Raw genomic sequence first — 11,361 nt, forward strand, 5'->3', positions numbered from 1 at the left:
ATCTTGTTTCTTAAAAGTGTTACACTTTGCCTGGGTCATTTTTATTCTGCTTCATTTCTGTAATTTCTATTATTTTTAAAGGTAATCACAAGGTTATGACCAAAACTTGACAAAGTCATGTCAGCTTTTAAAGTGTAAATATTTCTTCATACTTGTGATTATCATCAGCTCTAAATGTAAAATGTCATTAGATAATTTTCTGTCATGATTTGACATAATATAAATAAAATGTTATTTAATGATTTGATTTATCCTATTAAAACCTATGAGCAGTATTAAAACAGCTAATACTTTGACAACATATTCATGATTATATAATTTGGGCTATATCCATTAATTTCTCAAAAAAACATATCTCTTATGGTTAAACATAAGTGAAACTGATGCATGAATACATTAACAAGTGTTGAACTACATGTGTTGTAATACAATACGTCTTGCAAATTAACTAGTCAAAATCTTACTTACATCTGTTTACAACTATATAATGTGAGGGTTAATGTACAGCAAGATGTGTAGAATAAACCCTGACAAGTACTGAATCCCCATGAAGGATTTTATTTCACAATAACGACCACTTTGAAGCTCATTACATTCCTTATCACACAGCAGCTTACTCGTGAAATCAATAATTTGACTAAATAAATAAATAAACAAACAAACAAACAAACAGGGTGGGGAAGCAAAATTTACAATGAACATTTAATTGTTTTTTCTCAGCAGGCACTATGTCAATTGTTTTGAAACCAAACATATATTGATGTCATAATCATACCTAACACTATTATCCATACCTTTTCAGAAACTTTTGCCCATATGAGTAATCAGGAAAGCAAACGTCATTTTCCTTCTTCTCACAGAGAGATGACACATGGGTTTATTCTGCTGTCGTCTTCACCACGATAACAGACCGAGACGTAATGAAGAACGGAAAAGCAGCAGAGAGGCAGAGGATCTACGCTGCTGTCAAGGCTTTTGGACTAGATTAGAAAATCATTGTGAGCTTCATGACATGAGTTAGTACTGACAGTTCACCCACTGACAAACTGAAACCACAAACCAACTCTTCCTTACATTAGCCTACATTTTACTATTGAAACAGTGCATTTTCTTCTGCATATTTCAATATTTTTATTCATGTATCTACCTGTATTGCATTTTAACACATGTATTTTATAATAGTTGTCTATGTTAATGGCTTTCTCATTTTGCTAATTTCTTTCGCTTATTGAACAGAGTTACTGCACTGGTTTAAGATCATAAAAAGAACAAATGAACAATTTACCTGTCGTTTCAGAATATTATGCATATATCACTTAAAGTTGCAGCTACAAACTTTTATCTGTGAAAATGTTTGTGAAATGTGTTAAAATCTGTCAAAAGAAACTGGTTTTTGCCTCTTATTGTCACATTTGACAGTTTTGTCCTACATTTATCCTGCATTATAATTCATTACTGTTAAAACCAATGAAGTCTGAAGGAGGCATGGACAGGGTTTAAAGAAGCAAGATTTTTCGGCAAAAAATGTCATCTAAAATGTGCATAAAAACCTTGATATAATTTATTTGTGTATTTGGGGACCGTAATTGTTAAAAAAAGTTTGAATTTGAACCCTCCTGGTGCTGCAAAGATATCTTTATATTATTTTGGTAAAAATTGAGTGGATTTCTACAACCTGTTTTAATTCCATCTTAATTTGTTACATTTACAACTAGATATGTCATGACATGTGCGCATATAAGGTCAAGACTTCCAACGAACATTTCTCCCAGTACGACATAATTGTTTGTCAGCAGCAGTAGTTGTAGTCCATACTGAAAATATGTCCAAACTTTGAGCCGATTACCTAAAATGTTCAGTTGTTGGTTGTATTAATGAACACAAGTGGCTGAACAGGACAGAGCAGCACAGCCAACAACCTGGAGGGGGCGGGGCATAAAGTGGCTCCTGTGCATTTAAAGGGCCAGCGCTCAAAACGACCTCTCTGTTGCCATTACTCAGAAATAGGGTTGAAGATGGACCTGTGAAGTTGAATTAATGAAGAATTCAGACCCAAGCAGAGCATTTACAGTTTATGTAGACCACAGGGAAATGTTTTAGAACGCATAATTCCATTTAAAAAGGCAAAATATCACTCCTTTAAACTGTGGTCATGTGTTTCACAGTGAGCGATTGGCGCAGAGAGACTAAATGTTTTTTTCAAGAACAAAAACCAAACTATTTGATCTCTGAAAATAAACCTTGGCCAAATCTTTCCATGTCGCATACATGAGTAGTTTGGTGTCACCACTGTGTCTCATCCATGAGACCTCATCAGACCTTAAGTGATGAAGTCTTTGCTCTCTTCTCTAATATTTCAGCTGCTCTTCATACTGTACTTATTTGGCTAACAGTGTGATTGTTACAGCCTTCCTCATTAATATTGTCAAGACCAAAAAAAAAAAAACCCAACAAACTTTGACTGTTGCAAAGGTTCACATTTTTAGACACATTTAACATGACCACTAAGTGATCAATAAAACCTGATAATTATTGATATGATAATTACTAATTATTCAAGTTACAGTTCAGATGTCCTTCAAATAAATGCATGTTCTTCCTACAGTCAACAAGTAACAGATTTTAATACAGAAGAACTGGAAAACATTCAGTTTTGTCGTGTTATGTTGCCATTTATTTTCATAAAACTCTTTCTGTGTTGCTTATTGTTGAGAACTACTGTACAATGTACTGGATTGCTTGCAGCAGTGTAAGATAAATGCATTCATTAAATAGTTTTGTCGACTATTTTGTGTGTTTGACTACTACCAGTTATGTGTGTTGGGGGCTGCAAGTCTGAAAATATATTAAAACCTGACCATGTTTTTCTGTCTTGTCTCACATCACTATATGCACCAGTGTATGGAAATAAAGTGTAAAACCTCTGCAACACCTACAGCAGTTACAGAGTGTGGTTCTTTCTGCATCTGACCAACATGATTTCTATAAATACATCAAAAAGATCTCATATGAAAGTAGACATGCAAAGCCACGAGGCATCAGCAGGCTCATCACATATTAACTTTCCCTCTATATACTGCAATTTTTAGTTGAATTAGAATTACATTTTATGCCATAAAACTAGTGATTTGCTTAATTGAGTCACTATTCATTTGTGTGAAATCTGACTTTTTTATGTTTTATTGTGTTTAGACTAAATACACAAATGGACACATGCAGTTTCCACTTCATCTGTTTTTTTATGCCTCGGTGGTGAAGAATATCTCAACTTCAACTGTCATAAGGAATATATCACTAATATCACTATGCTGTTACTGAACAGATTATTAAATTAGCTTAAGTGAAGGAATATCAATTAAAAATCAAACCAAAAAAAACTTTCGGTACAACTCCAAAATGTTAATTTATTCATGAATATTATCGCTTTTTATTAAGATAAACCTGACAAACTTGTTTCGACTGTCCATAGAAACCAATTCAATGGGTCATTTTACAGCAGAAAGGTCAGACAAAGTTTGGAACATTAGTAAAGATCTTCAGTTGAGGAGAATCATAACAGAAATCAACATCTTTCTTTCCTGTTCTTTATTTCTAGTTCCTTTGATACTATTCTTAAATAACAAATCTTGCCGTACCGTCTTAGGTGTTAAATCATGTGTTTGCACCACAGTGTCGACACCCAACTACTAATGTATGAGGGATGGAAAGATTTGGTTAAGACCGTTTCCACTGTTTTTTTTTTTTTAAAACAAACATGAATAGAGACCAATCACATTGTTTTTATATGGTTCCACCCATTTCATTGTCTCCTCCCTTTATATAAAATTATGTTACGATCAGTCCGGTGTGAATTAGTCGCTGTGCATTATCAAGGAAAATGCTGACCATATTTTGCATAGTTCTTGTGTTCACTCTTGGGTGTAAGTATGCACTTTCACTTCTGTCATACTTTAGTTTATGTCATTTTCTTCGACTTTATTTGGTGAAAATATATTTTCTTTTGTAATCACTGTTTATTTGACTTGGTTTTCATTTCATCTGTTTTCCAGGGTGCACAGAATATCGAAATGTTGTGACAAAGACCGTTCATGTTGGAGAGGATGTGACTCTAATTTGTCCCCGCCAGTCTTCAGTTTCAGGATACTTGTTTTGGGTCAGGGTTGTTGCTGGAAACTTTCCTGAAGCTTTAGGAGCGACTTATACCCTTGATTCTGTCTCAGTTAATACAACGCCGCGCATAACAACTAAACCAGAAACTGGAACATTCGTCCTCAGTATTAAAAGAACAACTCTCACAGACACTGCTCTGTACTACTGCGAACAACATTTACACCTGAAAACAACATTTTTGCAAACTACCTTCTTATACGTCAAAGGTAAATAAAACTAAACTAAAAGACTATTACAAATATGTTCACATTTTCATACCCAGCTTTATATTATACATGTTTTTTATTTCTTTAACATGTGAAATTATCCACTTTTTTGTGTTTAACTGCTGATATCTCCCTGTTTTCATATATGAGTAAAAACAATGGTATTTTCAGTTTTTGTATAATGACATAATTGCGAAATGTTGATTTGTGAGTGAGTAAAGCTTTCCATTTTATATTTCCAGAACCAGAATCACATATCACTGCCATCATTCAAGACCCTGTATCTGATCCACTTCATCCAGGAGACTCTGAAATACTCCAGTGTTCAGTTTTATACAACCTCAAGAAGAAAACATGCCCAGGAGATCCCAGTGTATACTGGTTCAGAACTGGATCAGATAAATCTCATCCCACTATCTTTTACACTCATGGAAATCGCAGTGAAAAATGTGAGATGAGATCTGAGACGCACTCTTTAAAGAACTGTACCTACGGCTTGAATAAGAGCATCAGCTCCTCTGATTCTGGGACTTATTACTGTGCTGTGGCTGCATGTGGAGACATATTTTTAGGAAATGGAACAAAAGTACACGTTAAAGGTAATGTTTGTCATTGAAAGTGATGTACTTGTGTGTTAAATTATACTAACTTGAAACAATTGTCTATTAGTCCCACAAAGAGGACATTTACAATATCACAGCATCAAAAGCAGGAACCATATTGAAAGTAAACGGAATAAAAATAAAACATATAAGGAAAGCAAGATGTAGTAAGCAGGACATGCTACAAAATACACACAGTAATAACCATAGTTACAAGATGCGTAAATATAACAAGTAAATATAAAGACAGAACTACTGTGATGTCAACATTTAATATAAGTTTTTAATTTTATTACTGTTTCAGGAGGTGACATGGACTCACTTGCGAAGTGTCATGAAGTCCACACAGCTCTATATTTGTTGAGTGCTGCGTTAGCTGTGAGTCTGACTGTAATAGCCTTCCTTATTTACATCATGAAGAAAAACAAAGGTAATAAATGTCATCTATTATTTATTTGTCAAGTTATTTTGCAATGTGTTTTAATGTTTTGTTAACCCTTCTACAAGCTCATATTCTGATTTTATTCCTTGTTAATGTTTAGTCACGTTTGCCCTGTCAACAATCCATGAAGCTTCCACCGGTGATCAACAAATTCAGGTAATCAGCTATCACATTTTCACTAGTGTTGTGTATAGTGTTCATTCTCAATCTATAATGTGTTGTATTTTTTATAGGGAAATGAAGAGTCATTGGTTTATGCTGCACCAAAGTTTATCAAGAGTCGAAATGACAAGCGCATGAGGAAAAGTGAAAGTACGACTGGAGATCAAAGTGTCTATGCTGACGTCAGGGTAAAGGCTAAGAACAACTGCAACTAGTTAATAATGAACAATTAACCAATAATCATGATAACGCCTACATGATGGTGTGTGTGGGAGGTTATCAGCAGCGACAGCATCATGTCACATATTGGATAATCTTGTTTCTTAAAAGTGTTACACTTTGCCTGGGCCATTTTTATTCTGCTTCATTTCTGTAATTTCTATTATTTTTAAAGGTAATCACAAGGTTATGACCAAAACTTGACAAAGTCATGTCAGCTTTTAAAGTGTATATATTTCTTCATACTTGTGATTATCATCAGCTCTAAATGTAAAATGTCATTAGATAATTTTCTGTCATGATTTGACATAATATAAATAAAATGTTATTTAATGATTTGATTTATCCTATTAAAACCTATGAGCAGTATTAAAACAGCAAATACTTTGATAACGTATTCATGATTATATAATTTGGGCTATATCCATTAATTTCTCAAAAAAACATATCTCTTATGGTTAAACATAAGTGAAACTGATGCATGAATACATTAACAAGTGTTGAACTACATGTGTTGTAATACAATACGTCTTGCAAATTAACTAGTCAAAATCTTACTTATATCTGTTTACAACTATATAATGTGAGGGTTAATGTACAGCAAGATGTGTAGAATAAACCCTGACAAGTACTGAATCCCCATGAAGGATTTTATTTCACAATAACGACCACTTTGCTGCTCATTACATTCCTTATCACACAGCAGCTTACTCGTGAAATCAATAATTTGACTAAATAAATAAATAAATAAATAAATAAACAAACAGGGTGGGGAAGCAAAATTTACAATGAACATTTAGTTGTTTTTTTCTCAGCAGGCACTACGTCAATTGTTTTGAAACCAAACATATATTGATGTCATAATCATACCTAACACTATTATCCATACCTTTTCAGAAACTTGTGCCCATATGAGTAATCAGGAAAGCAAACGTCAAAGAGTGTGTGATTTGCTGAATGCACTCGTCACACCAAAGGAGATTTCAAAAATAGTTGGGTGTCCATATAGACTGTTTATAATGGAAAGAAGAGAATGACTATGAGCAAAACTATTACAAGAAAGTCTGGAAGATACTATTAAAGAAGAATGGGAGAAGTTGTCACCCGAATATTTGAGGAACACTTGCGCAAGTTTCAGGAAGCGTGTGAAGGCAGTTATTGAGAAAGAAGGAGGACACATAGAATAAAAACATTTTCTATTATGTCACTTTTCTTGTGGCAAATAAATTCTCATGACTTTCAATAAACTAATTGGTCATACACTGTCTTTCAATCCCTGCCTCAAAATATTGTAAATTTTGCTTCCCAACCCTGTATGTATGTATGTGTGTATATATATATATATATATATATATATATATATATATATATATATATATATATATATATATATATATATATATATGTATGATCAGTGCTACAAAATTAACAAACCATGAAATTCTGACATTATCATCATCAGTATCCTGTTTTTAACAATACTCAACAATACTTACAATAATACTTTGAATAGTACAACAATACTTACTACCAAATATAATTTAGCATGCTACAAATATCTTTCTGACATCTATGAACAGCATGTAAAGTAAATTGTGTGGTGTTTGCAGTTTTTATTATGAGTTTTCCCATTTTCACCTTCACTGTGCCTTTGGTTGTCTATAGAATGTCATGAATTATGCTAAAATATAATGTTGTTCCTTAAAAAATATGTGAAATAAAATCAGAATGTTTTGTAAATCCAACCTATGACCTCAGTGATCATTCTTGCATTATAGTAATTCTGGGGTATAAATTAAAAAAAAAAACTTTGTAATTTATAATAATGTCAGAATTATCAAACAGAGAGAAAAAGTCGTATTATTTAACTTAGAATGTGAAGCTTCATGAAGAACGGACTGTTCAATGGGGCAGTGTGTAGAATTTCTATCAAATGTTAAAAATTACCTCACATTATCCGCAGAGTGCTTAGGACAAAAACTAAATAAACATTACTTCATCTAGTAATAATATTGTGAGTTTACTGATCTGTTTGTGAAGTTTTCCACGCAGCAGCTTGAACAGATACTATACCTATAACAGGCAATTATGATCATATGTTTATGCTAATAAGCAACTGATTTGCCTTGGTGGAGGTCTGCGCTCTTCGAGTGCTTTTCTAGAAAAGAGAGCGCAGACCTCCGCCAAGGCAGATCCAGTGGGCCCCCATGGCCCCCCCACCCCTGATCACCACTAAAATTTAATCATTTGTTCCTTGTGCCAGTATCAACATTTCCTGAAATTTTCATCCAAATCCGTCCATAACTTTTTGAGTTATCTTGCACACAGACAGACAGACAGACAGACAGACAGACAAACCAACACCGGCAAAAACATTACCTCCTTGGCAGAGGTAAAAAGACAAAACATGAGGTATTTTCCATATAACTTACAGTGGAGGGAAGTGGAATTGTTTTATATCAGTCTTGGACATAAAAATTAGTCAAATATTAGCAGTAACACTGATTTAATTGAATTAGTAGTTTTTGTTTGCAATACCTCATTGACTTGCACTGAAACATAAAAATTACTAATGCAATGAAGTTAATGTCAGTAATTTCTGACATGTCTAAGCCTCTGAAATAATGCCACATTCCTCCACTGTGTATCATAAGGAAAATATTTCATATTTTGTGTTTTTATTTGTCTTGTTTTTAGTAAAAACACATAACATTGCATATTTAAAATGGCATTTAAAGGGTTAAGGTAATGGTTCATGTCCAAGACTGAAATAAAACAATGCCACATTCCTCCACTGTGTGTTACTGGGAAAATATATCATACTTTCAGTTTAAATAAATAAATAAATAAAATGAGTGGCATCGCATGTTCAAAATGGCATTTAAAGGGTTAAGGTAATGGTTTGCATTAAGCCCACCTTATTGCATGCTGTGGTTATTAGCAGAAAAGCATGTGAACATCCTGACTGGTCTGAATGTGACAAAACCATCAACAAAACCCAGTAGAAAAACAAAGGCATTTGACATTAATGATGCATAACATTCAGTCTCCCTCCATGTTTATATCGCTACAGGTCACATGTCGTAGGTTATGATACCTGGAACACACAGTGACTTCAAGTGTGGTGACTGATTTTGTATTTCCATTTTTCACATCCTGTGCACTTTCCTGCTTTACTAGCCTTGTTAAACAGATCCTTCACTCCAGGACAATAACAGAGATGAGGTTCATAAATGGAGACAGTTCTACGACTGAACTGCTTTATTGAAACAGATATTTATGTTTTGGTGATGCATTAGATAGCTGATCGGCATCAAATGTGGCTAGCCAGTTGTCAGTCTTTGACCACAGCTGTGTTCATTGGACGTCAACAGGATGAAGGTGGTTAGATGTGCAAAAAGAGAAGAGCTGCACAAGTTCTTCACTGTGGTTTAGGTCAAGGGGTTCCGATCAATGAGAAAGTATGACACTTCTCAGCAGTCCCTATAATATTCTCAAATAAAATGTTTCTATCTCAAAAATCTAAAAACTAATCTTTACCCTGTTATTAGCCAACGGGAGTTAATTTTATTTGTAGACTCTTGGTCTGCTGATGGTATCAGTGGTGCTTTACTGATGCAACAGCTGACTAATGCATGTAACAGCTTGAATGAATCTAACAGGTTCAGAATGAATCATCTGGATGCTCTGTAACCTTTGCCTCTGCTGCAGGTCTGTAGTTCCACTACTGCTACCCCCAACCACTTAGATATTGTGTTTATCATGGATATAAGCATCATAGCTGAGCACATTATATCCCAAACAGAAAGCTCCTAAAGCATGTACAGTGTTTACTATGACACATGTACACACAGTGTTTTACAAATATTACTACAATATTAAAAATGATGCTCAGTGCAAAGATGCAACAACTGTCCACCCAACCATCTACATGAGGCAGTTTACCTGATTGTACAAGTTTATACCTGCTGGTGCTCAGTCATTGTTTCAGAAAATGTGCCACCTAGTGGTAGTACGCCCAAAAGAAAAGGAAGAAAAGGTAAGAAACAGTGCAGTTGCTCCTAATATTTTAAACTTTACTGTTGGGATATGTTTTATGATTTACTCTTAAAAGGAAGGATATGATGTTGTCAACAGGTTCAACCTGTGGATACAAAGTTTAAAGTTTGTATTAAATTATTTAGGTTAAATTAATTATTAGACTCTCATTTGTACCACAGGATGGGAGCATTGAGACGAAAGATGACTGTAGGGAACTACTCCTCATCTAGTCAACTGGATATTGAATTTGTGCTTATTTATTACTATATATTTCTTTTTCCAGTATTCATACTATGTACAACACTAAGGAAAACATGGTTGTTTTTAAATGAGCTTCATATATAAAGCTGGTTTGGATTGAATTGGAAAATACTACTGAAAATGACACAAACAAAGCAGGAATGAAGTCTTTACGCTCTTCACTCATGTTTCAGCTGCTGAATTGGGGTCATCTTCATAGTTTACTTATCTGGTTAAAAGTGTGATTATTACAGACTTCCTTATTAATATTGTCAAGGCAAAAAAAAAGTGACTACCAGTTACTACCAGTTATGTGTGTTGGGGGCTGCATGTCTGAAAATATATTAAAACCTGACCATGTTCTTCTGTTTGGTCTCACATCACTATATGCACCAGTGTATGGAAATAAAGTGTAAAACCTTTGCAACATCTACAGCAGGCACAGAGTGCGGTTCTTTCTGCATTTGACCACCATGATTTCTATAAATACATCAAAAGGATCTCATATGAAAGTAGACATGCGAAAGCCACGAGGCATCAGCAGACTCATCTCGTTAAGTTTCCCTCTATAAGCTGTATTTTTTAGTTGAATTAGAAATACATTTTATGCCATAAAACTAGTGATTTGTTTAACTGAGTCACTATTGATTTGTGTGAAATCTGACAGTTTCCACTTTATCTGTTTTTTTATGCCTTGGTGGTGAAGAATATCTCAGCTTCAACTGTCATAAGGAATATATCACTAATGTTACTACTCTGTAACTAAACAGATTATTAAAGCTGCATTGGACTTTCATTTCAAGCGGAGCTCCACGCAGCTGCATTCTGGCCGCAGCGGCAACAAACACGGAAATGGCTTCATTGCCTCTTGCTACTGCAGCTGCGTGGAGCTCCGCTTCCCACAAAGCATGTTGTGACAAACTCCCGAAAATGCCTGAGTGACCTACCGGCTCTGTTTGTAAACACACACAGTGTTTATGGTGGAGTACACTTCGAAACTGTTCACCGTGAAGGAAGAGATTCCGGTGCGTAATCATGGAAAGACTTACGGATTCATGATACTTAGGCTATGACTGGGGTTTTACAGATTTGATGAAAAATTGGTGATGAAAGTCATATGCAGCTTTAAACTTTAAACTTAGCTGAAGGAATATCAATTAAAAATAAAACCAAAAAAATCTTTAGGTATAACTCCAAAATGTTAATTTATTCATGACAATTATCGCTTTTTATTAAGATAAACCTGACAAACTTGTTTCAACTGTCCATAGAAACCAAT

General features: G+C 34.4%; 1 protein-coding gene across 1 annotated transcript; it reads left to right on the top strand.

Annotated features, from left to right (window-relative positions):
* The first annotated feature begins 3,868 nt into the window (after positions 1-3,868).
* LOC115426574 (uncharacterized) lies at positions 3,869-5,980 on the top strand. Its single transcript, XM_030144671.1, has 6 exons — positions 3,869-3,920; positions 4,050-4,376; positions 4,619-4,975; positions 5,283-5,408; positions 5,521-5,576; positions 5,654-5,980. The coding sequence occupies exons 1-6, from the start codon at positions 3,878-3,880 to the stop codon at positions 5,795-5,797; spliced, it is 1,053 nt and encodes a 350-aa protein (XP_030000531.1). The 5' UTR covers positions 3,869-3,877; the 3' UTR covers positions 5,798-5,980.
* The last annotated feature ends 5,381 nt before the right edge of the window (positions 5,981-11,361 follow it).

This window comes from Sphaeramia orbicularis, chromosome 10, assembly GCF_902148855.1.
Source record: "Sphaeramia orbicularis chromosome 10, fSphaOr1.1, whole genome shotgun sequence".
NCBI lineage: Eukaryota > Metazoa > Chordata > Actinopteri > Kurtiformes > Apogonidae > Sphaeramia > Sphaeramia orbicularis.

Bases quoted from the DNA above. Each gene is read 5' to 3' on its own strand.
- LOC115426574 (XM_030144671.1), top strand. From the start codon at position 3,878: ATGCTGACCATATTTTGCATAGTTCTTGTGTTCACTCTTGGGT. The intron at 4,377-4,618 runs GTAAATAAAACT...TTATATTTCCAG, and splicing joins TACCTTCTTATACGTCAAAG to AACCAGAATCACATATCACT. The intron at 5,409-5,520 runs GTAATAAATGTC...GTTAATGTTTAG, and splicing joins CATCATGAAGAAAAACAAAG to TCACGTTTGCCCTGTCAACA.